At 44.4% G+C, this 24,702-nt stretch overlaps 1 protein-coding gene across 1 annotated transcript in view; it reads left to right on the forward strand.

Moving 5' to 3' along the window:
- Window positions 1-24,702, forward strand: part of LSM6 (LSM6 homolog, U6 small nuclear RNA and mRNA degradation associated) — a 126,824-nt gene that overhangs the window by 18,936 nt on the left and 83,186 nt on the right. The window contains exon 2 of the mRNA XM_069631235.1: window positions 21,272-21,375. Within this exon, the coding sequence (XP_069487336.1) occupies window positions 21,282-21,375 (94 nt within the window). The 5' untranslated portion in view covers window positions 21,272-21,281. The remainder of the gene's footprint in view (window positions 1-21,271; window positions 21,376-24,702) is intronic.

Raw genomic sequence — 24,702 nt, forward strand, 5'->3', positions numbered from 1 at the left:
CAGTGCTGGAGTGATGTGGTCTCTTCCGTTTAGTCTTAGTGGGATCCTGGCTGCTGTATTATACACGCTTTGGGGTTTCTTGGTGAGTCTTTCTGGCATTCCTAGGTAGAGGATGTTTGCGTAGGTAATTCTTGTGAGTATCAGGGATCTGAGTAGTTGTAGGAGGAAGAAGCATTTTTTGGCGATTGCTTTGACTTGCAGTTCCTGTGATAGTCCGTTGTCCAGGAGTATTCCTAGGTTGTTTACTACATTGGTAGTCTCTGGTTGCGTTCCCATGCAGATTGGCCAGTCCAATTGTGATTTCCCTCCGTCAAACCCTGCTGGTGATAGCATTATTTCCGTTTTTGCAGGGTTCAGTTTGAGGTTGTTCGTTGTCATCCATGTCTGTGAGGCAGTTGAGGGTTGTTGTTTTGATCCTGTGTTTTGTTTGTGAAAACAATCAGTTGAGTCGTCTGTGTAGTTGTAGGCGCTGAGTCCGTAGGATCGAATGATTTTCATCAGTGGGCACATGTAGATGTTGAAGTAGAGGGGAGAGGCTGGAACCCTGTGGGACTCCGCAGGATATATATTTGGTGTTTTGTGGTGAACGGTGGTAGGTAGGTTCGTTCGGTTTGTTAGGAATAAAGTAATCCACTTCAGTGCGGATTCCTACATGCCGCATTCCATCAATCTTTTTATTAGTGTTGCGTGGCTTATTTTGTCAAAAGCTGCTGAAATGTCCAATAGAAGGAGGGCCGATTGGGTGTCATCTGTTTATTTTCAGGTTGTCCTATATCGATAGAAGTGCTGATTCTGTTCCTCTCATTGGTCAGAAGCCAACTTGTGGTTGGTCGAGTTTTCCATTTCGAGTACTCCATTTGTTTCGATGTGTGTAAGATGGATTTTGTGGACGTGGTTCTCCAGGATCTTCACTGGGTAGGGCAGGTTGGCTATCGGTCTGTAGTTGCTTGGGTCTTCTGTGCTTTCTGACTTTATTTTTTTTTCAGTGGTTTGATGTATGCTGATTTGAAGGAGGACAGTACTATTCTTCTTTTGAGTGATAAATTCATTTTATTCCGGAAGCGTCCCTATTCGTTTGAAAACTAATGGGGAGGCGGGGGTCCCTTGGAGATCCCGCAAAGTTGGTGTCCTTGATCAGGATGGCGAAAGTTTCCTCTGTGATTGGTTCTCGGCTGATATTTTTTTTTTTATTTAGTTTTTTTTTTTTTTTTAATTTTTTTTTTTATCTTTATCTGTTTCTTCTGGTGTGTGCCAGTGGTTGTATTTGCCCCAGCTAGGTTGATGGTCTCCTGTATTGTCTATTTTTGCTCTCGGTTGGTGATTTTTGTCTCAGTGTTTGTGTATGGGGGTTGGAATTTTTGCAGGAAGAGGTTTTTTTTTAATCTGATGATTTTGAGGAGTTCTTTCTGTGAATTGTTTGACCATTCTATTCTTGTGGCGTAGTCGTTTTTTATTCATTTTTTTTTATTTTTTACTTTGAGGACTGTTACTTTCTACTGTTTGAGTTGTCTTTGGTATTTTATTTGTTTTTGTCTGGTGTGTTGTTTACATTTTGCAGTTGTTTTAGTTCTGGTGTGTTTACATTTTGCAGTTGTTTTAGTTTTTTCAGTTCTCCTGTGAACCAGTTTTTTGGGTGTTGCTTTGAATGTTTTAGCTGGTGCTAATTGGTCAAGGGCCTTGGTGATCCAATTGTTGAGTGTGTCTTCTGTTGTATCAGTGGGTTCTCTTTCGCCTAGGTTGTCGTGATGGGTTAATAGCATGGCGGCCTTGTCCACTAGTTTTGTTGCAAAGTTGGGGTTGTAAGAAGATGGTCTGTAGATCAGGAGGAATACTATGTTGGATTGGTTGTTGCGTTCTATCTTGATTAGGAGGGATTCATAGTCTTCCGCGAGATGCTTGGGCATGTTTTATGTGTCTAGTTGTGATTCTGCCTCCTCTTCGGTTTTCTCTGTTGGCATGTATTAATTTATAATTGTTGGGTATTGCTTCATTCGCTATGGCTTTATAGTTGTCTGATGACCTGGCTTCTATAAGGAAGAGCACATCTGTGCCTCCTTCGCTCAGGTCATTGATTAGTGTTTTGCTATGGATCTAACGTTGAGGAGGCTGCAGTGTAGTTTTGCTTGACCTGCCTTTCATGTTGTTGTTAGTATTGTTTGTTCTGACCAGTGTGGTGTTGGTTGGTTTTTCCCAGTTGAGTCTTTTGGCTGGGGTGGTTCTTTGTTGGTCAGTCTCTTTGTTGAGTAGACTGATGAGGTTTATGCCGGGATTGGTTAATTCCGGATGGTAAATAGGGTAGCTATCCCTCTGTTCCAGCCTTGGTGATACAGGGGGTGTAGAGTGTGATGGATTCCAATGGGTTCCTTGTTCTGGTTGGGGTTTTGTCCATGGTGGAGACCGGGTTGGGATGGTTTATTAGTTGTCGTGTTCTGTTTGGTATCCTGGTTGGGACTGTATTCATGACGCTTGTTGGCTCGTTGTTGCTGTGCTGGTTTTGTTTAACACGTTGTTGTATGTGGACAGGTAGCAAGCATTGTAGTCCATCTTTTCTCTGTTATTTGTATGTCTCCTTGGGCCAGCTCAGATGGCTTTTTTGGTGTTGTGGAATCATGCTGGTGGGTGCCTTCCTGAGTAGTTTGTGATTACTTAATATTTCTGTTCTTTTTTCTGGCTTCTTTGTTTTTTCTTGTGGCGAGGCATGATGTGTGGGTTGTGTTCCTTAGTGGGGGTTTGTGGTTTGTTGTTTGCTTGTATTTCATAGGTTGTGGGTAGTTGAGGCCTCGGTTGATGGGACTTTGTGGTTCAGTGTGTTTATTGCTTCTTTTTCTTTTTTGGATACTACGTTTTTTTTTTTTTTTTTTTTATCCTGAGGTACTTTTAGTTATGGTTGTTTATTGGATTTTGCGCAAAGCAAACATGAAAACTGTGTGAAGGAGTACATGTGAATACTGGCATATATTGGTGCAGTCATGTTAGGGAGAATTCTGTGCTAATTCCCTTCAACCTTAGAGACCCCCAGCTTTTTTGCTGGACGGTAGGACTTGTTAATTTTAACCCTGGAGTGAGTGAGACTGATTTCCCACTCCCTCATGTGTTTTGACCTGAATTGGGTTATGCGTTTTCACTGTTTTGGCAGTCTGACAAACTCCATAGGCATCTACTTTTTGTAAGGTGACACACAGCACCTTCAGTATAGTGTCACTCAGAAATCTTTTAGATTTCTCATAAGGTTTAAAATATCTTTTCTTGTGTGAACCACCGTTCCCAAGAATAGTAAAAAGAAATTGACTTCACTTACCTTTTCTCTTAGTGGGTCTAGCACACACCATTTTATGTGAAGTGGTGGGGGGGTTACCTAGTAGCCCCTTATCCTACCTATCTCATGTAACATTTTTATGTTGCCCTCCCTACTTTAAATGGCTGGTGGCAATGGTTTACTTTTTCCTACCATTGTGCTTTTCTACCGCAGGCTGAACCCTCGGCTGCAGTATAGTACCCATGGGTGACCATTTTATCGAAATGGCCCTTGACGTCTTTTCAACATTTTCTTTTTGTGAGGTCCTTCTTGGGGCTCTGTGCGTCAAAACAGATTGGAGCCCTTTGTTTGTCTTGGCTTCAGCCCCGAAGCCCGCCTCTGGCTCCAGTGTGTCTGTAAGCACAGGATGTGAGGGAGGGTCCCGAAACGCCCCTGTCCTTTGTCTCTAGGAATGCCAGAATGCAACCAGCCCTGATTGGTTGGTTGGTTGGTTGGTTGGCTGGCTGTCCTTTTAGGACAGCCACCCTGCTCTGTGATTGACAGCCTAGGCTGTTCATGAAGGGGAGAAATCTGCTTAAAAGCCGAGTGTTTTGGAACTAGAGGCAGAGTCGACCACTGGGAGAAACAACCAACGACGAAACCGTGAACAAAGCTTGCTGCATCCTCCTGGACCTTTGAATTGCCCGGTGAAGCCCTGCTGCTCTTTTTCAATTCGACAGAGAAGCTCCGGAATGGACGACTTCTCCCCTTGGGTTAGTGGGACCAAGTAACCCAGAGACAAACTCCACTGGACCATCTTCCCTGTCTTCTACTTTCTCCAGGCTAACCTGTGGAGGGCCAGATGAGCTGGCCCCTACATACACGCATAATATGCTGCATCATTTTACAGCATGCTCACCCTGGCCTCCTTCTTCCGTAACAGGGTGCTCCTGTTTCCTTTCTCGCCTCCATTTTTCTGGAAGGCGCTTCCATGGATTTACCAACAACTGGCCAGATTCCCAGCTCACAGCCTACTACATTTTGGCCTACAGGTTAGGCCCCTATTGCTTTACCTTACTGCTTTACCTTACTGCACTATCTACTAAATGGGCACTTTTCAGCCTTTACCCTTATCTTTCACCTGTTTAGTTTGCAAGCCCCCTGCTTCTGCTTGTTACCTGTGAGATAGTTTGGAGGATCCCTGCCCTCACCAACGGCTCTCCTCCACAACCAGGCACCATCTACCCATTCACCTTGAGTCCCTCCTGGACCACATTTGTTCTCCCCGCCACACAACTACTCTGTGCTTGAGAGCGCTTCACGGTGCTCCCAGCTTTACGTGAGTTGTCTAGGGCTCTGGAACCTATTAGGATCTGTCTTTTATTATTAATACTTACCCCTTACCCTTGCCAGCACCTTGCTACTTGTTTTAAACATCCTAGTTATTCCTCCTTTTCCTTTTTTCCTTACACAGTGTGACCTGACTCTCATGGCCCTAGAAGAAGGCTCCCATCTCCATAGCCGAAACGTCTGCAGCATCAATGCCCACACCTCTCTGGGCTGACAACTATGTCTGCACCTACATTTCTATCATTATATTTTGACGTAGACCAAATGCGAGGTCATATTCTAGCCGGGCTCAGGAGACCCTCGACCTAAGTATCCAATTCACTAAATCAGTGACTACTCTGTTTGTACTCACAACATTCTGATTATTGCATACGTTGTTTCTTTTTGCATGTGTGTCCATTTAATTTGTTCTCGTGTTGCTCCAACCACCTTATTACCTGGTTTGTACATGTTGAAGTGAATTTATTTTGTTCTGAAAAAAGCATATTGCTGTTCCTTTGCACACATTTGTACTGCATTGATTACTTTTATATACAAAGTCAAAACGGTTAGCGTATCAGCTAAATAATAAAAAGCTGGTTACCCACAATTTGAATATTCATGGGTGTTTTTTCACTAGTAACCTACTTATGGGATTGTATGCTTAATGTCCCATCCAGATATATTCTTACAAGGGTTAGAATAAAGTTTGCATGTAAATAAATTTTGCAAACATTTAACTCTATAGGGTAGGACTACCCCCCCGACCCCCTGTCACAGTGTTCTCATATCCCTTTTAGTCCTTCCCGATCCTGGGCCGCCCCTTTCTGTCCACCCATCTTCCCTGTCTGGCTGTACTTCTTCATTGCTGCAAGAACCGAGTGCCAGGGGTTGAGTAATCTGTAGTCTAGTGAAACGTCTGAAATCGGGCCAGAAGCTCCAGGAGTATCCTAAGAACACTTCAGAAGCAGGACGACCAGAGCCCGAGTCCCCTCACCAGAGTGCAGGACCCAAGGAGTCAAGGCAGCCCAACCGGTATCCGAGATCCGTGACGGTGCTGTTTACTAAGCGCTGAAACCGCGTGCAGCGAAATTGAAAAGAGCCCGTAGCTGCCGACGACCTCCCAAGTATCACAGGAGCCAGATGTCCTCCCTCTTGTCCCCACGACTAAGGCTCAGGAACGCTGGGTCTGCATTGCTGTAGCAGGACAGAAGCCGACTGGACCACTGTTCTTCAAACTAGTTTGGACTGCTACAACACTGTATGTAATACATTGGCAGTTTCTGCCTGCAGTGCTGAGTCTTCTGAAAGCTCGTTGAAAAACGAGTTACTCCTGCTTGCAATTTAACGAGCAGACTGCTTTCAGAAAACTAGGCAGCGCTCCATGCCGAGTCTTCTGAAAGCGGTCTGCAACCTGGAAGAGTCATTTTCTGGCCCCTGGGTCTGGCGGACGGAGCCTTGCTCCGTCAAGACATTTTTTTGACAGAGCGCTGCTGCGTCCTATTCCGGCCCATTCCTAGCACTGGTTGTATATGGAACTTGGGTAGACTTCAGCCATCTAAGAAGGGGGTGATCGAGAGCCTATTTCATCAGCTTGCATTGTTATATCAAAAGTACTATGTTCTTGTTGTATTATCGATGCTAAATGGGATTTACGTAGACTTGTTTAGTCTTGAACCTGGGTAGGGGCAGGTGACCAGGGGCATGTGTATCAGTTTGGAGTGAATGTCATGTTTCCCTTGGAGCATTAACCCCACTATGCATTTACTTGAGTTTGTCAACTTTTTAAAATAAATTGGGGTTTCATTCTAGTATTGTATTCTTGACACTGATGTTTTTAGTAGTTTTAGCAGAGGTTTCTATTATGCTTTTATTATTGCAACTAAGCTGCCAAACACAAAGATAATGCACTACTTTTCCACAGTGCTAGCTACAAAGAGTCTACTACGGTTCTGTCCACCATATAAGAGGACAATGCAACACATACATTAGTTTTCAAAAATTGATTAGCAGAGTTTACGAATTAAAACTTGATTAGCAAACAAACCCATTTGATTAGCAATGTTGTAATAATGTTTAATGTCACCATAGGTTATTTGTGCCAAAGACCTACATTTAGCAACAATAGCATTTTTGTGTACAGCTGAAGACATTAGTGAGGTGAGTCAAGCCTTGCAAGTTCTTTAAAATTCTGCTTGACCTTCAAGTCGACTTTACTTACTCGACCTAAGACAAATACACTCCTCCACTTAAGATTAAGTATTTTACTCCCTATTTTCTAACATTGGGTGTAAAATGATTTTTTAGGGAGTAAAAAAAAAAAGTTCCATTCTCAATGGGAGTATTTAATGTAAAAATATGTTTTAACTGCAAAGCAGTTATATTTTTGTAATAAACCCTTCTTTGCACCTGGCTATTTATGCACATTAAAAGATACATTTTTACCAGGCAGTAATAATAGTAGTATCTACCTCTGGCACTGTGTATAACTGGTCCAAGCATATCCATGGAGCTGTGTGGATGAAAGCTGGGGGACTCGCTTAGATCTGTCAATTTCCTGTTTTTGTTGGGAGTATTTTTACTCTCTTTTTATGTTTTTGAGAGTATTTTCCTCTTTATAAGGAGTAAAAGTGGCCGATGCACACTTATCTGTAGGGCTGACTCCACCCATAGCCAAGGATGACAAAACATGTAAATGCTCTTTCTTTAAAATGGTACATGTCACTGCAACCCCTCTTTGTTTGGCACACTGCTGCTACCCAGAGGCCAGCCATGCACTAAAACTTTTATTTGACATTACTCGTAAAAGTTAAATAAAAGTTTCAAACATCCCCTGGAAATGGTACCCATCTTTATTTGAATGAAGAAGTAGACATTGCGAGCCCTGGATGAGTGTCTGTAAAATGTAAAAGCTTAGCTGCATGAATGGACACACATTAATAAATATGATAAAGAAGGCTCTGAAAACAGTTTGGCCAGCTCTCTCCAACAAGTGCTAATATATAACGTAATCATAATAATGAAGCAAAGCGAGCTGTGGAGGAGAACTACAGTGCATGGTATTACAGTATACCTGTACATGTACAGACTTTATGGAACTATTGATCACTATTTTGCGAAAACATTTAGCTTGCTTTGTGTCTTCATTATTGAAGAGGAAAGAAAGAGACGTAAGCAGAGTGAAGGGCGTATCGGGCAGAGAACTGTGCAAAGTAGGTGAAATATTGAAGTTTGCAACCATCTCACTTTCAGGATAGCTGGTATAAAGCCAAAAGGTGATGGATAGAATGTCATGGAGTATGGGAATCGGCTCATGGGTTGAGCACCAGTTGGAACAGATGCATGAAACCAGCAAACCACAGAACTAGGTTTGCTATCAAAAGCATTTGGGCGCGTGTTAGGAAAGATTTCGTAATTGTAGGTAATTTTCCTTCCATGTGGCAACCCCTAAACTTTTTGCTGTTGTTTTTCACCTTGTTCTCGACTTTGCCAGAGAAGTGCAGCCTTCTGCCGCACTCCTCTGGGCTTTCGCTCCTTTCTTACGGGGAAACTGACATGCCCTTAAGACAGTCAGTACCGGGGAACGCTGTTTCCCGTAGTTTCGTTTTATCATGTTGCGGCTTTCGTGCAACATGACACAAGAGGGCACTGTAAGCTAAGTTACAGCTCTCTTGGGTCTCTAGCCTTCTACAGGCCCTGGATACTCGTTTAGGATTGTATCTGATCGGTGCAAGAGATTCAGGGACGGGAATGGTGGCAGCGATCGTTTCTTGTGTTTTGAGCTCCTTTTGGCATTCTAAGCGCGTTTCTCGCGCTTAACCCAAAATGGTGGCCTGGCTCCCAAAATGGCCAGACCACGAGGCTCCTTTGTCCTGTCCGCTGACCGTCTTGCTCCCTTCACCTTCCCCAGGTCGAGCCGACCCGGGGCCTTCCTTATTTGGGCATGTACTTTCCCGCGAAACACGGATGCTTTTGCGGGCTTCTACATGTCTCTTGTGTGCCTCCAGGATGTGGGCTGGGATGTCTGGTCCCAATACACATCCTGGGTGCCGGAGAGTCTAGGGTGGTGTGAATGCCTGGGACCACTGTGGTCCGTGATTGGTCCACGAATGGTGTGAGTGTTGATGAGCGGATCTCCCATTGGGTCCCCTCCGTTTTGGCGCGAAGGGAACTGTGGATAAGAGGGGGCTGGAAACACCACTACCATGTCGATCTCCTGAGTTCTCACGAACGAAGGAATACAGGAGCCAAGTATCCTGCAACCAAGAGGCTGGACCGAGGAATCGCTGGTGACCCGCTGAAGGACTTCTCCTCTGCACTGCTGTCGCCTTGTGAAACCCTTTTCACCTTTGATCGAACCAGAAGGCCTGTACTGGTACTTCGACCCTTGGAATAGCGGGAACAGCTATTCTCGGCATCTTCACCATCTCCTGCCAGTAAGCCTTCGGAAGCGTCTCTGGGCCATCCAGCTGACTGACCAGCTTACACGGGAGTCTTGCTCTGTAACCGCCGCCAGGTTGTGTAGTATTTCGAGTCCTTGTCACTCTCACACGCTTCGTACACTTGGCGTTCCCAGGTCTGAAGTGAGTAGTGTACATTGGCTCAGATACACACGGCCGCTCCGTTGCCCTGCTGTGGTAACAAACTGTGCGGGTTTCTTCGATTGGGACGTCTTTTTACTCGACACGAACACGAGGCGTTCCCTGCTCTTCTGAACCTGCCAGCTGCTGAAACTGACACGGAGAAGCCTGGGTCTGCTTGCATCGGGGACCGGTGAGTAGCATAGCTAGGATCTGGTCGCCCTCCTGCAGGAGCCCATTGCTTTTCCCCGCTGTGTCAAACAGCACCCTTTTCCGTACTCGCGCTCTGCTTCTGCCCACTGTGGAGGCTGCGCTTGAGTCGCGGAACTTGTTCTTCTTCTTTTGTGCACTAAACTGAACTGCCTGATTTCCCTCGAAGAGCTTCTCCTTTTGCCCGTTGGCACCAGCGCGTGCAGGTACTTTTGAGCACAAGGCTCCACTCTTCGCAGGGCTCGGACTTCCATCTAGTTAGGTGCCTCTGAAGGCGAACTGGGTCTAAGCATTATTGCGCACTGCCTGTTTCCCCTCCCTTTTAGGTGGACTACACATTTCGTGCATATAACGCTTGAGACTTGTTGTATTTGTATATATATTGTGTTGATATGGTATGTGTTGGTTTACTATCGTCATATTGTGATTTTCTCGCTACGGTCATTGTTTTAAAGGCCTTGGAATAAATGTGTATATATTTTTAATATAACAACTGTTTGGAGTAGTTTGTAAGTGGTGTTGCTTTGTGTGCTCATTGCGGGCTTTCAGTCACCCTCACCCCTCTTGAGACCTAGTCTTGACCGCCGCGATCGCTACCTTGATTGGTCTGGCTCGTCCAGAGGTTACCCTGTTCCAAGTAATTAGGTTGGCCTTCTGAACTTCTGCGCCACCAGGACAGAGTTCAGAAATCCGTCTTAACAAATCGTGTGATAAGTACATTTTCAAAAGTGCTCCCTCGTCACTCTGGTTCATCTTCCACAACAAAATGAAATATAGTTGGCACTATGAGATTTAGATGCACTAACCTACACTTTACTGTAAAGTACGGAGACCATGCAGTTGTTTTCAATAGCAATACTGCAATTCTGCATGATGTAACAACTTATTTAGGAATGGAATTGCAGGTTTGTCGTAAATAAATTAAAAAAAAAAAAAAACATTCTGGCCTTTGCCAGATAGCTTAATAATTGCATCAACCTGATCTAATTTGCAATTATTTGAAAAATAAATACATTCTTGCATAGCACTCCTGCACATGTTTTTGGCACTTAAACATGGAGGAGATGTTCACTTCTGCGCTCTCTCCTTTAACCCCCCCCCCCCCTTTAAAACTTGCAGTGAACAGAGATAAAAGGGTGGCGAGAGCCCAGAGGGCAAGAATGCAGGGTGAGCGGTGCTTTCATTGAAAAGGTTAATTAAAATAGTCAGCGGTGCTATAGCAAACCTACAGAATTGCATAGCAAATTGCTATGTGACACTGATTATTTTATGCCTTGCAATGTTTTGATTAGTGAGATTTGAATCGTTATGATACATTATGGGTGAGAACCAGGGTGGGTGGGCTAATTCAGAAACTATGGAACTTGACATTGGAATCTCCAAATTTGCCACCCCAACCTAAAGTGGAAACTATCTACTTTGATTAATTTTGTGGGACAGGTAAGTGAAATGGGCACAACATACCGGTCTATGTTAAATTGTACTGAATCCTGCAGTTCTGTGAATACTTGCCTGGAAAAGTAATTTAGCCCAATATGGCATTACTGGGGATGCTGTAATTTTTTTAGAAATCTGGATTAATGCGTTCCATGCTGTCAACAAGGTGGTAGATTAGCTAAACCACTACTTTTTTAGAAACTCCGGATTTAGCTAGGAAAGGAAGCCCCCTCCCAATATATTATGTCTGATATTGCATTGTGTAATACATTTTCCATCACTTCTAGCTTGGGGTTAAGGCTTTAGAGCACAATGTGGGTAAAATAGAGATGTGATCTTAAGGTACAAATGCCACCCACAGCTGATTGGGAAGGGAGTTGGGACCCAGGCACAGTTTAAAAATAAAAATCTGGTACCAAGTGATACTGTGCCTCCAGTTTCAGTGCAATGTTCTTGTAGGAATCCCAGATATTTTTCATTTCCCGGAAAATAACAGGTTGGAGAGGAATCCTTCATCTATCCTTGCAACCTGACAACAGAAACCGACCCGCCCCACCCCCCAATTACACTTGCTCTGGTGCAAGGGCATGGCGTTCCAAGAGCTCCATGACCTCATAGGTCTCGTTCATGGAATGCCTTAATCGGAGTAGGCATCTCCTCCTCATCTCACCCAGCCCTTCCAGGAGTGTGCCTCAAGAATCCCTCCTCCCCTTCCCAAGGGTGATGGGGGGGGCAGGGGGGTGTCCTGCTGACCACTGGTGATCGTTGAATTGGTGGGGTAGTCTTTGGCACTAGAGGGGCCCCAAATGTTGTGGTGGGTGGAATTACTGGGTTTAGTGGCTCTTGTCGGCAGAGACTATAGTGCAGGGAGTTTCATCTCCTCAACTATATCCTTAAAGAAGGATCTCCTCGAAGTAGCCATGAGGATTTGTTGGGATCTTTGATAGGGTCTACCCATGTTAAGATGTGCACACTTTACATGAAAGAATTGACTCTGAGGGCAACACCTTCATGTGAGCAGTGCCCAGGGTGGATTGGCTATATTGTATTCTCTTGCCAGCCTCTACATTTTCAATTGCCACTAGCCATTCATTGGCTAGTGCTGATGGACTCTTGCCAAGTAATGATGGTGTGATGTGGAGAACTAAGAGGGAGAGTGAAATTTTATGTCTGGGTTAGTAGCTTGCAACTTGAAATTGCAAGCTGAAATTAATACCCCTGCTGTATAGTAAGGAGTCAAATGGACCACCATTTCTCTGGCCAGAAGGCATTAACCAATAAACCCATGCAATGGAGTTAATTCTCTTACTGCTTGTGGTTTAACCTGTCACTCAGTTTAGAGGTTTGATAATGTGAACATAAGGTCTTGTGACCCTTATTATAGTCTGTAAGCGTGTGTGGCTTCTTGCCCAACTGCTCATGTGCGTATTTGATCGCAGTGTCCTCTTTTGAGGGGCTCATGGGACGGATTTCTTTTTGGATCTGAAAACCCCAGCTGGTACTTTCCCTGCAGATCCATGGAAGGGTTGAGCCCGTGGAACTGTGCCAGTGTACTACTACACACTGGCGTGCAGTGATTAAGTGGTGCCCGCAGGAGCCACCAACACCACCCTCTCTCTCGAATCTTTGTGTAGGTACTGTAGCACTCTTTGACCTGCATTTAGGGTAGGCATCAGAAATATTTATGTATAGGAAAACTTCAAACACTGCTAAAGGGAGGCCTGTGCAGATAACTCTGTTAGTGGAGGTGCCTCAGCCCAAAGGCTGGGAAGTGACCATTGAAGCGACCCCTCTGGTCGAGACTCAAGAGTCGCTTAAAACACCATCAGCCCAATCTCTGGATACCCCTTTCGTCATTTGTTTCCGTTCTTCTCATCTAAGATAAAACCTCATGTTACACCTCTACTACCTCAGTGACTGCCAACAGTAGTAATCTTCTCTTCATGGCAGTCAAATAAACTGGCCAGCCTGACCATCCCATGTTCTACAGAAAAATTCAACAAACTAGATCATCAATCAGATATATAACTTGGAACAACTGATTTCTTCTGCAAAGTCGGTCACCCCTTCACACTCAATCCCACAATGCTGTGATAGGCTGAGTAGTGAAACACAAGATTGACCAGTCCAATACCACAGTGCATTTGGGTAATGATACAAACCCTACCTATCCTAATAGAAAATCCAAAATGAGAAGATGACATTCCGGGTAACCAAGATGAATGATCATAGGGTTCCTCTCCCCTTCGCCCCCTTGTATTAAGGTTCTAGTCAACAGTCCTGGTCTCAGACCTCCTCCTTGTGAATGGAAATAATCCAGTGCATAGCCAACATAAATGATACCGTAGTCTTGGGTCTTGAGCAACTAACTGCTCCCCTATGTCAACCACAAAAAGTTCCAGGTGTCCCAACAAAAAAGTCCATCCCTAGGTTAACACAGTTCAGACTTCTTTTTATAAATGCTCTGAGCTTTACTCCTTGCTGTTGTTCCCTAGACGTTTTATACGTGTACCAGGCTGTTCAGCCCTTTCTCAGGATTTGACGTGGCTTTTTTGGGGCTGTCCTTTCCCAGTCTGGGATGTTGCCACTCCTCCTTTGAGATCCCTGTGCGATCCAGAGTGTAAATTCCTCCTTTGTTTCAGGTGTTGGTCTGGATTCAGACAGCCTTGTGAATTTTTCACGGATTCCTTGCCTCTGCAATGCAATTTTTCTGATGTGCTCTCAATCTGCACTTTGCTCCCTCCAGCCACCTGCAGGTGGTGGGCAGTATTTTCCCCAGCAACTCCTCCCTTCAGATCAGGGTGCTTGTCAGGCAGACTGCATTGTTCCCTTGGTGGTCCTACCATGGGCCTTGCTGGTTGAGGATATGGCAACTCGCCCTCCAATTCTATCTATGCATGGTGTGGATTTGTGGCTTTGGATTTCTACCTCCTACCAGGCTTCCAAGCGAATTGGCTATTCAGGTTTGCCAGACTGGTGAGCAATAGGTATTCCCAGGGGTCCCTTGAGTCAAGAGTTTGGCACTCTCCAGTTGGATTTCTTCCCACGTATGGTCTTCAAGGGACGTCATTTTTTTGCCAAGGACAATTGCAGCTAAGGGTGTTTCTTCACCAGAGTTCTGTCCTCTAATGGACTTCTCCCTCCCGCTTCATAGTTCAAGCACAGGGTCAAATACTCTCCTTTTTGTTTCTAGGCTACTTGTAACCCTAGTTTGTGATTGGCAATGGCTTGGGGTTCCCTGATTCGTGCTCTGCTGTCCCTGAAATTTCAAAGGTAGGCACTCGCTGCCTGCTACCCCCCAACTGAACTAGGCAGGTGAAGGAATTCACCACAGCCCATGGTACACAGATAGACCTCCTTCTCTAGTCTCATGCCCAAGGGACTTTCTGACAAACTTGTTACTTAAACCAACTGCTTTCAAAGATGGTGCCCTCCTGCAGAAACGGATCAGACTGCCCCTCCTAGAAAATGTAAATGCTTCATAGAGGCAAGGCATTTTCGAGAGCATCTTTAAAAAAATTAAATAAAAAGGCCCAGTCCAACTTCATAAAACCCACTCTGGAACCAGAACTCCCAATCTGGCCCCCCCCCCCCAAATCTCCACACCGTGTACAACACGTCGACCAGCACACACTGACCAGCCTAATCTAAAACAGAATGGGGTTCTCTGGCACAGTTCTCACCTGGTAGCATCTTACCTCTTGGGCAATCACCAACCTGTTCAGATGGGCAAGTTCAAGCCTGACTGCCACCTTGTTGCCTGCAAAGTTCCACAAGGCTCAGTACTCTCCCCTCTTTAATCAATACATGAAGTCGTTGGGATAACTTCTCAAAGACCCCAATCTCTCACTCCATCAGTACGTGAATGATGCCCAATTGGTACCCAGGACATCGCATCACTCGGGAATGGCCTCGCCTCCATCCGAACCTGGATAACCACTTACGTGTAGTTCATTCCACAGAGATGGAATTCATCCTACTGTCACCCATCTAAGCAGGATAAAAATCGAGGGTGGTTAAATGGCGGCTTCTCACACCACCATGCCCCCACTGCCAAATTGCCTGGGTTCCCTATAGACGGCACTCTCTCCTTTCGACTACTTAACAAAAAGGCGCAAACCACCTGGTACCAGCTAACCCTCCTGCGGAAGATGAAACCCTTTCTTCCATGTGAGGACTTCAGAACAACAGGCCAGGCCCTGATATTCTGCCACACTGTCTTCCTTGCAGTGCACTAGGGCCACTCTTGGGGCTACCCAACATGCCACAGGATGACGTCTAACTGGAAACCAGACATTCAAACACATTTTCCCCATTCGTGGGATGTGCACTGGCTTCGTTTCCCAGGCTGAACACTCTGAAAGACTTAACCACCAATTGCACATCTGCCTTAATAACACTATATCTCTGGTGGGTAACGCTCCTCCAGGAGACAGTCCATCCATTGGCTCAAGACAAAACTTGCACACAAGGAAAATAACAGGAAACAGCCTGTCAGTTGCTTCACCCGTGCCTACTCTGGTGGCCATCCAGACAGCGGCAATGGGCTTGCAGTTCAGGAATGAATTTAAGATCATACTCATTCAGTCAATACCTAGGTGCCACCTAGTCTCCTTGAGTTCCCACATTACAACCCAACCCATGGCCGGAACATCCCATGCCACAAATTAACTCTTCCCTCCTTACCTAGTTTATTACAAAGATGCTTCCTATCTTGGTTTAGCTCGGTTTATGTTATGTCGGACACTAAACACAAAAGTGGTCAATAATCAATGGTGTCAAGGGAAGGTCTTCTAATACTCTGTAGTTCATGGCCAGCTAATAAGGACAAATGGCTTTGTTTAAGGAACCATTGAAGAAGGCAGAGGGAGCAGATGAAGTAATTTTAATTCTTTTCCTGCTGGTTTTATTAAGCAAAGGCCTGTCTTTTTAAAACAAAACAAAAAAAACAAAAACATTATTTTATTTTTAAATAGGATTTCGGCTTCATAGAGCCCAGTAGATGGAGAAAGGAACTTTCTGTGGTGGGTACAAAAAAGTGACCTGTTTTTACCTTACTCAGTAAGCTTGGCAATACTGAAACACACAGTTTAGGAGTCTTGGAAGTGATTTTTAGTTTCATTCATTCACTTACCAACTCACACATTGCACCATTTCTTACATGCCAAGAGTCAACTATAACTAGCCAATGGAGAGTGCACATTTTGAGCCCTGACCAGAGGATTTCACACCAAGTCATTAAAAAAATAAAAATAAAACCCTTTTTCTGTTTTCTCATTATGGCATACTGTGATGAATCAGTGATGATTCCTCCCAGAAAGTTGGTTTTGGCTCCTCCTCATGTGGCCAGGGAAAGTCGGATGCTTCCTGATCCCGACCCTCTGGGTGGTGTACTGCCGGGTTCACATGTTGGAGGGTTTGGGGGGGCAGACCAGGAAGACTGGAATCCCCAATGTTTAACTTTCCCTGTAATCCCACACTTTTAATGGCTGTTTGCCAAACTGCAGAAGTTGAAAGAAACATCTTTGTTGGAGAGGACTACAAGTCCCTTAATCCCAGAAGTACTAGACGAGGTAGAGGGCTGAAGAGGTAGGCTGCAGCAGTCGGGCAATTAAGCCGAACAGCCCCTACCTGAAGGGACTGGGAGGCATAAAAAGCCTCCTCCGGTGCAGGCAATTGGAAGGAGCTGGAACTGTGACTGGAATGTGAGCTTGTAGTAGCAGAAGAAATAAGGCATGAGGCTGGCAAACCAAGCAGAAGTCGGAGAACAAGAGGGATGCAGGAACATGAAGCCAGCAGATTTCACCTGCTTGTTCTGCGAGGGTCCTGTTCCCGCAAACTCTGAAGTGCGGAGGCTGCTCAGCGGCAGGCGTGCAGGATAGATGTCTTTCGCCATGTGAACCTGATTGCTTTGGTCATCATGCAAAGAACATGCTAGAGACTGAGGCGAGGAGCAGTTGTCAAGCCGTGCGTCTCAGGAACGAGAGGGTCTCCATAAACTTTGTGGCCGGACCGAAGACACTTTTTGCAGAGGAGGGGTGTGGGCCTGTAAGAAGTCAGAAGCTGTGGCAGGAGTCAGGAAAGCAGTGCGACCCACAGAACAAGTGTCAAAGAAGCTGGTGAGTGAAGTATGGCCTTCTAACACCTTATGCAAGCATTGCTGGCAACAGCATCCAGTTCCCTGTTAACAGTAGAAGTTGTTTGTTGAAGCTGAAACACCTGAACAATGGAAATGTAGCATTTGCGTTGTAATATGTGAAAGTCATTTTACTCGTGTGAAAAGCTAACACTATTGAAACGTACAGTCCTGTACTAGGCAGCACAATAATAGGCAAAGTCTGATTGAAGGATATGCCTGGGTAAGGGTGGATAGAGAATTAACTGTTCTTGCGCAAGGAGCCATGTTTTCAATTTTTTGCTAAATGATAGATAAGAGGGGTCTGATCTAAGGGAAAGAGGTAGGGCATGCTATTGTTTCGCATCTACGATTGGTAAGCTTCGACCTCCTGCCTTTTCCCATTTTAATTTGTGTATAGCGAGAAGGTTGACCGGGTAGATCGGTTAGGTTTATGTTTGGCAAATTTGTTGTGTAGGTATTTGGGGGCAGTGTTGGCTAGGCATTTTATAGTTGATGGAGAGGATTGTGAAGGTGATGCGATGTTGCACTGTTAGCCATTTGACCTGGCTAGGGAAATGTGCTCTTCCTTTGGGATGTTTAGTGTCACTCTTATTCTGAATGATTTGTAGTTCACTGTTCCTGGTTGCCGAAAATGCAGAGAGGATATTGCAGCAGTCTAGTCTCGATAGCCACAGCTTTTGGGGGTCAGGAGTGGTCTGAAAGCGTTGATGAGTTTAGCAGTGTAGGCTGCAGACAAAGCTGCTGCATTTACTTGTCTGGCTAGAGATAAAGATGAGTCCAGATAAACCCCTACCGTTTTTACTTCCTTCAGGACAGTGATGGAATTCCTGTGGATTGTAAAGGATTTGTAGTTGTCATGAAGTTTGTTTATTCGCGTTTGCGACCCTACTAGTAGAAAACCGGTAATGGTAGAAAACACCAGGCCAAGTTGCGACCTATAATCTGTAATGGGGAACTTATCCCAAGGGTGGCAGAATTCGACTACCTGGGGGTCAGGTTTTCAGAGGCCATGACGGGTAATTCCCACATGCAAAAAGATTCGGTGAAATTGAGCCAATATTTGGCAGGATTGTCTAGTTTTCGGTCAAGGTGCATAGGCCAACATCTGCATCAGTCCTTAAAGTTTACAGTACTCAAATTAAGTCAGCCACCCTTTATGGAGGAGCCCTGTGGGGTTACTCAAAGTCTGGGGAACTACATGGATAAGAAAATGGCTTCCTGAAAAAGGTACTTGGACTTCCTGGATCAACCTCTTGTTCAGCGGTCCATAGGGAACTGGGGATCGGCTATTGGGCGGATGATTGGGCTGCGGCCCGTGCTTCCTTTGGTTAAGAATATGGGATAACAATCTTGCAATTCTTTGCCACTTTATGGCTTAAGTATGTAAAGAATTCACTGAGCTCTAGTGACGCTCTGGCGACGCTCTGGCCCAGTTTCCACCTGTGGCAGTGTTGTCATCTGTACAGCAGCAACAGTATAAGGAGGATGTGCATCAGGGGATTGTTGATAAAGGGATAGGCACAGAACGGGTTACGTATCAGGACACCAAACATAGGCATATTAGTTGTGCCCCCGATATTCAGCCGTATTTCGTTTGGGCCACAAAAAAGCAACAGAGTTGACTCCTCACGAGGGCGAGATTCGACTGTCTTCGGTTGAGGGCAAATACCGCAAATTGGCCTGGTTATTCTAATGATCCCAGTTGTCCAGTATGTGGGGCCCCAAGAGAGGATTTATTTTCTACTGTTCTTTCCTGGTTATGGAGAAATAAGAAAATGTTCAATTGTGCAGATCATAAAGCAAACTGATATACGCTGTTGCTTATGTCCGCGGAATCTGTTTTGATCGCATGGGCTTTGCTGTCCTAATTTAACCCTTTAAGTGCCAAGGGGATTACCTCCCCAGTGCCAAGGACAAGATGGCTCGTCCTTGGCACTTACGGGGTTAATGAAGGAGAAAATGTTGGCTTTGCATGGTGAAATACCGAAATCGCCAAAAAAGGCACTGGGGGGAGTGGGTGGGGAACCCATGGCAGTTAAAAGGTTAAAAAATGCTATATGTTAGGGGATTTTTAAGGGAGAAGTTTAAGTTCTACTAGCATCACAATGTGGGATGTGAGGTATGTGTATGGTATAGTAATTTTTTATGGTAAAAACGTTTTGGTATTATGACTAATTTTAAAGCATTTGTAAATTGTATATGTTATGTGTTTAATGGATGTTTTTATATCCAAATAAACATTGTTCCTAGTAGGGTCGGTTCAACAATCAGTTTTTTCATTGTTGAGGCAGAGTTCGTGTTTAGCCATTCATGCTTGGATGGTGTGGTTTATTTTGAGGGCAAAGGTGTTGGAGCTATGGTTGCCAGAAATGGGAAGGAGAATTTGTGTGCCATCCGTGTAGTTGGTGTAGGTAATGCCATGTTTGTCCACGAGGTCAAAGAGGGGCTTTGTGAATATGCTGTAAATATGCTGTAAAGTTTTGGGGAGATGCAAGAGCCTTGAGACACACCAAGAATACAGAAATCTGATTTAGATGTGTACACAAAGTAGTGATTAATAATTTATCCAGTCTGTACATCTACAGATCGACTGCAATACCATGCACTGTAGTGAGCCTTCAGAGCCCGCTTTGCTTTATGATTGCATTAAATATTAGCAGGAGACGGGTTACATGTGACTTTATCAAATTAAACATTTTTAATGAAAAAATAAAATGTATTTGCCCCGACCTCTCCGTTTATAATCCATAATTTTTAACCTCTATCCCACACCCCATATATATTTTTAAAATTCGGTATTTATTTCTGCAAAAATGTTTAGATAAAAAATGTACTTTTAATTCAGTAAAATCACTGCATACCGCTGGAGACAGCTGGACAAACTGTTTTCAGAGTCTTTTGAATTTAGTAAAAAAAAAAAAAATGTTTTAATTTTTATTTTATATATCAATTTACTGGTGTCCATGCATGTAACCAACCTTCTACATTTTTACAGACACTCACCAGGGCTCCCAAAGTCTACTCGCATAGTCAAGTAGGTTTTTGGAATGGGTTCCATTTGCAGGGGATCTTTGAAAATGTTATTTAACATTTGTTTGCAGTAAATGTCAAAAGTGCATGGATGGCCTCTTGGGTGGCAGCAGTGCTCCAAAGAAAGTGGGGTGGTGGTGACGAGCACCATTTTACAGAAAAAGAGTGTTGTGTGTTTTTTTTTTTTTTTTTTTTGTGTGCATTTCTCTTATGTCTACGGTAAACTAAGTTCCTCCACCTGCAGGTCTAGCAGAATTGTAAAGAATTTGTAAGGCATGACTCATCTCACAAATGTCTTACTTTTAGTGGTACACAAAAATGCTGCATTGGTGCTTATTTTGTACAACTTACTTCCGGTGACATTAAACATTTTAGTACAACATTGCGAATGAAATGGGCTTGTTTGCTGATCGGGAACATTAGCAATCTCTGCTAATCCATTTTTGAAAACTAATTTATGCCTTGATTTAGGTCTTTGTAGTTCATATCTGGCTAGGCTCTTGATTTCCAGAAGGTTTATGGAAGAGACACAGCCAGACATCTGGTTTAAACCAGGCCCAAGCCCTCCTTTGCTTGCCCACCTCTAATCAACAATATACAAAATCTCTTAGCAATTCTAAATAACAAATCATTGAAAAAATGATTCTAAACTTTTATCCTACTCTGTAACATGTATTTAGATACTGCTCACTTCATATACTCCAACTTACTTTCCTTTTCTCCTAGACCCACTCCCCCCTGAAAACCAGTGACTTTGCTCCCATATTCAAATAAGGCAGAGTACTCTGTATTCTACACATGCACTACTCCTTAACTGCTTCTGACCACTTATTTCTTTAAAAATGGATTCTCCCTATATAAGAAACAATTTTTATAGTAGTATCAAAAATTAGGATTTTGATAGAAAATTATATTCATAATGATCAATGCATCAGTAGCGCACTATCGAACGTAGGATCGGAGTGGCTGCCACCCCTTGGATCAACCCTGTCGGAGAGCTGGAATTGGTCTACCTTGCTTAAAAAGTCCAAAGAGTTGCCCAAGGTGGCTGCACCTCCATGAATTAGCCATGCATCCAGAATATTATCGCCCGGTAGAGCTTATTCATTGGGTTACGTGATTGTGCAGCTCTTTTACAGTCAAAATACTTTTTGGGGAAGCAGAATGGTTTTTATAACCTGTTTATTTACTTTGTGGATTCCTGCTGAGTCCTCCCATGTACAATGTGGAAGAAAAAAGTCAGGTTGAGTGCCTTTTGAATTATGATTGCAAAAGTTTTGATTTAATGTTATGCCTTTCACCACTTTTTAGGACCAATACAATGAGTCTCCGGAAGCAAACCCCAAGCGACTTCTTAAAGCAGATTATTGGAAGACCAGTGGTAGTAAAGTTGAACTCTGGAGTAGATTATCGAGGTAAAGTGTGAAACGTAATGATCAAATATTAAACTGCCAGTCCACTTAGTTTTGATTTAAACCAGATGTAACAATCTGTGCATTCCTATGTCTGAAGTAAATCTGTGTGAATCTAAAATTATCTTGGTCATTGTAAACAAAACATGTACTGTTGCTTTGCTTTTGAATGCTCGTTATTGGGGATGAGTCTCACGTGTAGGACCCAGATGCATCAACTAGTACTTGGTTTACAGGATGTTCCTAGAGTGGTAACATGGCTGAGCAGTCAAGACCAACTCTTAAGAAGGCACAGGATAGCTTAACTGGTACAGTGAACCCACTGAGACACTATAGGGGAAGGTCCACACAAATTTATCATAATATATTCTTTATATACGAAATGTACAAAAGAAAACAAAAATATGCAGGCAACTAGTCTTTTTGGAGTGGTGTGACGTGACCCAACAGGATCAAAAAACAAAAGTATTCAAAGTAACTATTAAGACAAAAGAATATTTGTATGACTAGACTAGGGCAGCATCTACTTAACCAGCATTTCCAGAATGTTTTTGGAAAACGGCTGCAATGTGATTGAGCAGGATGCAGTGATTTTCTCACTTTCAAGCCAATCACACAATATCCTATGGGCAATGTTGCTGTGTCTACAGATGAAGAGCCTCTTTCGCTCCAAATCCTGTGCCTCCCTCCTGCCCCACCATCCCTGGGCCGGGAGAGCACATTGAAGGCCTTGTGAGGACAGTAGACCTCCAATGAGGTGCTACCTTCACAGAAAAGGCATCACAGCAGCTCTGACTTTGAGATTGCAAAGCGATGGTTCAGCCTAAGTGTAAGAACAAGTCGCTGTTCAATGTCGGGGGAGTCTCCAGACCTGAAGGGATGGATCCATGGTCGATTGGCCCACAAAGAATATGCTTTGAAAACTGGTTGTCACAATCGAGTAATTGCAATCCTTGTAGAGTAGCACAAATCTCTGTTTCCCACCAGAGATCTGGGATCTGCAGCAGAATTTTGCAACGGAACCAAGACTCAACCTGAAGTCGATGGGTCCCCAAAAATGATATCCTGAAGACTGGGTCCTTTGCAGCTTTTTTATGAAGACCGCACTATGGTTACCCCATTTGGCTCACATGGTTCTTGGTATAAGACACAAGCTAAAAAAAAAAAACTTGAGGGTCCCACCCTGGAGTAATGGAACTATGGCCCTGTTTGATGCTTTCAAGTGATGAAGATGTCCAGCAACAGACAATCTGTGCCTCTGGTGGATAAATAGTCCTACCGCTTATGGGGGCAGATGACGCAGGCCAATCCAGAGCTTCAGGAAATTTCAATGGTCAAGTGGTGGGTGCTGCCCCCACTGGATCAACCCAGGGGAGTGACCCAGTCTGGTCCTTGGCACAAGCTCGCACACTTCTCCCCCACCAGTTGCTTGAGTGCTTGCAATGAGAAAAGGGCTCTCTGTACATTCAAATTGCCACACTTGCTGTACATGACTTCAGGTAACGCAACCACTGCCAGTAACACACTATTTGAGCAAGATAACTCATATACCTCTGAGGGCAATTAAGGTCCACCCCTGCCCACTTTGCTCAAAAGGGATTCAGAGGAGGCACCAACATTAGTTAAGTCCTCAGACCTGCCTTGAACTCACTGGGGATGGGTGAAGCTTCAAAACCTCACACTAAAAACAGCAAAACTTTTCAGGGGCTATCAGAGTGGAACAAAGGGACCATGGGAACAAAGGGACCGTGAGTTAAGTGGGTTTGGAGTCCAATATCGCCCACATATACCCAGTTATTTTTGTTTCCAAACATGCATATGCAAGTCCAGAGGCCAAGGATGGTATTGGTGGTAGTTACAGAAATTCTCATCTTTCATGCAGACGTCTACTGGTGTTAAGTCCCTTGTCTTGGGGTACCACAAAAAACACTAGCTTTCAATCAGCATAGTACGACTGAGCTTGTCTGAAGCAAGCGAGCTAGAGATGAAAGCTTGAAATGTAAGTCTTGGAGGGCAACATGCAGCACTCAGTATTAAGGTTCTAGGCATGTTCTTGATTAGCTTTTTTTCATTCCAAATGATTATTTATATAGCGCCTATACACACTGTCTTTGTATCTGACAGTTTGTACAATGTATTTTAAAAATACCTTTTTATTTCTATACTTTATTCTTGATGTTTGTTTGGCATGGCCAGTACCCTGGCCATGTCAAGAGTGGATCAGAACCCCTCCCAGCCAATGGTGGGTGGCCTCCCAGAGAGCAATCCAGAGCCAGTCATTCCCCTGAAGAGGACAGTGGCAGTGGAGAGGGTTCCAGTTCCCGTCCCCTTCCCTTGTGCCAGCATGCTGGTATGCAGTACACCCTGGTCTCGGACCATGACTCGTGCTTGCCAGACTTTTCTTTCTTGCAGAGTCGACGAAACAGTCAAGAATGGCACCAGAGAAATCATCCAGCACCCCCCATGATCGGGAGGTTATTATCTGAGAACCTCAACTTGAGTCTACAACGACAACCCTCCATCAGCCTGTGCTAACAGCGTTCCACGCTGGAATGAAGAAAAACAGCAAGGCGAGCATGCATCGGCAGTGCAATCACTATGTGGCTGAGGACCGAGCTGCATAACTTCGCCAGCGACACACCACCACTGGTGGTTTATACCCTATACCACCAGGGTCTGTATAGCAGAAATATGACCCTCAAACATACTGCACTCACCTAGGGAGGTGGGGGAGGGAACATGAAACCCAAACCCCCTAAAACTAGCATGGACACTGACCGCCTTGGACCACCATTAGTATTCCGCGGCGGGCGCGTGTGGGCAAAAGGTGTAGAGCTTATACCACCATTTAACAGTTCTACTGGTTCTGTCACAGTCCAGGAGGAAAAGACTGGGATAGATTGGCTAGGGGAAGCAAACCATTTGCAAGATGAAGGGAGAAAATATGACGGGAGGGAAGTTGCGGGTTGTTTAAGTGAGGTTGGTGGAGGTGTTAGATCAATAGACATGCAGAAGTAAAGAGCGGTGGATTGTGGAGGTGATTTTCTGGAGAAGACGAGACATCGGTTAGTTGATTGCAAGTGGTACTGCAGCACGTTTGTGTGTGATAGTGTGGCAAATGGGGTTAGTGAGTTTGTGTAAGGAGTGAATGTGAAGTGCGAGACTGAATGAAAGGAGAGAGAGTAGAGGAGGGGGGTAGTAGCAAGCAGTAGGGAGGAGTAAGTGTGGCAGCGAGGACTAGAAAGTACAAAAGACATCAGACAGAGGGAGAGAGTAATGGCTGGCTGACGTGGAGAGGGAGTGTAGAAAGGTAAACGCCAGTGAGCATGA

The sequence above is a fragment of the Ambystoma mexicanum genome, chromosome 6q, assembly GCF_040938575.1.
Source record: "Ambystoma mexicanum isolate Mex_15411 chromosome 6q, UKY_AmexF1_1, whole genome shotgun sequence".
In the NCBI taxonomy this organism is placed as follows: Eukaryota; Metazoa; Chordata; class Amphibia; order Caudata; family Ambystomatidae; genus Ambystoma; species Ambystoma mexicanum.